Here is a 2,926-nt window from a genome sequence, read left to right as displayed (position 1 = left end):
TTTAAAAGTAGGACCCACATCCCATCAACTTTTTCAACTCACTTTCTATTAAATTTCTTAAAATCCGTGCTGAGTCAAAGTGGGTAAGATTATGTGAGACGGAGGGAGTAATAATTTAATTATTTTTAATTTCTATTATGAAAGCAATAGAAAAATAATTGAAGCATAAAATTGTTGGCAATTGATTCGTGGTCGGTCGGCATAAAACAGTCCCCAACAAGGCCACAATACCATCTACACACAAACACACATATTCTTTGTACAAAGAGGGCAGTCAACCAAGCACAAAGGAGAGAGAAGGTAAAGTAGAAGCCCCAACAGTATTTCCACTTGCTCACTTGCCACAATAATCTCTCTCTCTCAATGGCTCAAACTCTCATTAATTTCACAACAAGACAGCGTATGAAGTGCAGAACATATTTCAATCCTTGAAAAAAACAAGAAATATGCTATCGATGGAAAAACAAGGCAGCAACTCCGGCCACCGCGAGCCCCCGCCCTCCTCCCTCCAACTCCTCTCCCACCACCAAAGTCAACCCGATTCAGCCCCACCCCATGGCCCCTTCATGGGCTCCATTTCCACACAACCAACCGCCGCCGCCACAAACTCACCCCCCTCCTCCACCACCACCAATTCCGACAGCAAAGCCCTGGTGGTCAAGAAGCCCTCCAAGGACCGCCACACCAAAGTGGACGGCCGCGGGCGCCGCATCCGCATGCCCGCCCTCTGCGCCGCCAGAGTGTTCCAATTGACCAAAGAATTGGGCCACAAATCGGACGGAGAGACCATCGAGTGGCTCCTCCAGCAGGCCGAGCCCTCCATCATCGCCGCCACCGGCACCGGCACAATCCCGGCCAACTTCTCCACCCTCAACGTCTCCCACCGCAGCAGCGCCACCACCTCCAAATCCACCCCCCTCTTCCTCGGCGCCCCGCCCGCCTTCCACCACCACCACCTCACCGCCGCCACATTCGGACACGAACCGGACGAAAACACCTACTCCAAAAAACGGTTCAGAGAAGACAACCCCGGTTCACCCAAACCGGGCGAAAACGAATCCAGCCCTAATAAACCCGGTTCGACCACCTTCGTCCCGGCTCCAGCCATGTGGGCGATGGCTCCCGCCGCCGCCGCCGCAAACATGGGCAACGCCTTCTGGATGCTCCCGGTGAACGGCGCCACGGCTGCGCAGCAGGAATGGCAGTATAGGCAGTCATCAATGCAGAGAGTGGGAGGGTTTCAATTTCCCGGTCCAGGCCGGTACAGCCCGGTTCAATTCGGGTCAATGGTGGTTCAACCGTCGCCGCCTTCGCCGGTTCAGGCGCTTGAGACAAATATCGGTTTGCTGAGCTCTGCTTACAACAACAGCAGTAGCGATAGCAGAATTGATTTGGGAATGAATTTGGAGCAAAATCATCATAGCAGCGATGAAAACCGAGAAGATTCACAGTAATTTACTCCAATTTCTTTTCTTCAGCCATTAATTTGACACTAGTACAACTACTATTTTATTTTAGTGTGTTATTTTTTTCTTGTTCAATAATTGTACTGTTTGTTAGTGCTTCGCCTCTTTCTCTCTCTTGGTGTTTAATTTGGGGGTGGATTAAATATGGGAATTTTGGGTGAGATATGGAAAAGAGTTAATTTGAAGATAAAAAAAAAGCAGTGGAAGTAATGCTTGAATTTGATTGGACGATTACTGCAGCTGCAATTTTTGACTTTGTCGTCAGGCCCCCCCTATATAACTTTACATCAGGAGAGAGAAGGTTTTTATATGTTTACATTATCCGATTGAAATAATATTCAAACCGACAATTTTTTTCATTTTTTTGGGCGATTTCGTGCAGCCTAAGATGGAAATATTGTTTTGAGCATTCACATTGCCAGGCTGCCACCCTCTATTGTTTTATAATTATTATTCTGAGAATATAAATATTCTTATTTTAAAGAACATCTTGGCAAAATGGAAGAGTACTGTTCATTGTAAGTTGCAATTTCTGCCAAATTTAAATGAATAATAAAATGTTGGATCGTACTATTACGAGATGGAAAGGATGTTTATAAACAAGTTCCTACTTAAAAGTTGTTTAGTGAAAGTTCTTTAGCATATACTCCTATAATGAAAAACTAGCAATAAAGTTGTTTAGTGAAAGTAGGCGTGGAATAAGATATTTGAACTTTATTTCTTTCTAATTAAGTATTAAAACCATACATGTATAACATTATAGTAGTAATATTTATGCAGTTATGTATAGCCACTCTTCCATCTAATCAATTTTTATTGAACTGCACTTCTATGGTTAAATGCTTAATCATATATATACACTTGGTCAACTAAGAGGTAAAAGAAATGGAAGGATTCACGAAAACAATTAAATCGACCACAATCCTATTTTAATAGTGTTTCAATTAATCAATTTTAACATACTGGGGAGGTGCAAGTTTTACAAGCAAAAATAAAGAATACAGAAGGGTGTAAATTGTAATTTAGTACAATTTCAAAGTGAGAAATTCAATTTGAATAACACCAAAACCGTGTAGCGGAACAAAATCAAAATCATAACATAATTAAATTTGCAATTTTGTCCCCTCTCAATATCAATATCATGAGACAGTCTCGTATAAGCCTATTAACTTTTCCTATATTTTGCAGCCTAAACAGTAAAGCGTGCATACTTATCTTTACTAATCCATTGGATCCTATACTTCCTTTTCTTAGTGGGCAAGAATTTTATTTGTACTGGAATTTTTTTCCTGTTTTTTGCACCACAAGCATACTTGCACAATAAGATTTCCCATTATATTTTAGAGTGAACTACAAAAATGGTCCTTGGACTATGGGTTTATCTTGCCCATAGTCCCTGGACTTTAAAAATATCGCCAGTAGTCCCTGGACTAAGGGTTTATCTCGAAATTGGTCCTTTT

General features: G+C 42.1%; 1 protein-coding gene across 1 annotated transcript; it reads left to right on the top strand.

Annotated features, from left to right (window-relative positions):
- Window positions 1-247: 247 nt before the first annotated feature.
- Window positions 248-1,627, top strand: LOC125197374 (transcription factor TCP23-like). Its single transcript, XM_048096108.1, has one exon. The coding sequence runs from the start codon at window positions 447-449 to the stop codon at window positions 1,452-1,454; it is 1,008 nt and encodes a 335-aa protein (XP_047952065.1). The 5' UTR covers window positions 248-446; the 3' UTR covers window positions 1,455-1,627.
- Window positions 1,628-2,926: the final 1,299 nt, after the last annotated feature.

Source organism: Salvia hispanica, chromosome 6 (assembly GCF_023119035.1).
Source record: "Salvia hispanica cultivar TCC Black 2014 chromosome 6, UniMelb_Shisp_WGS_1.0, whole genome shotgun sequence".
Classification (NCBI taxonomy): Eukaryota; Viridiplantae; Streptophyta; class Magnoliopsida; order Lamiales; family Lamiaceae; genus Salvia; species Salvia hispanica.
This window is presented reverse-complemented; position numbering and strand designations above follow the sequence as displayed.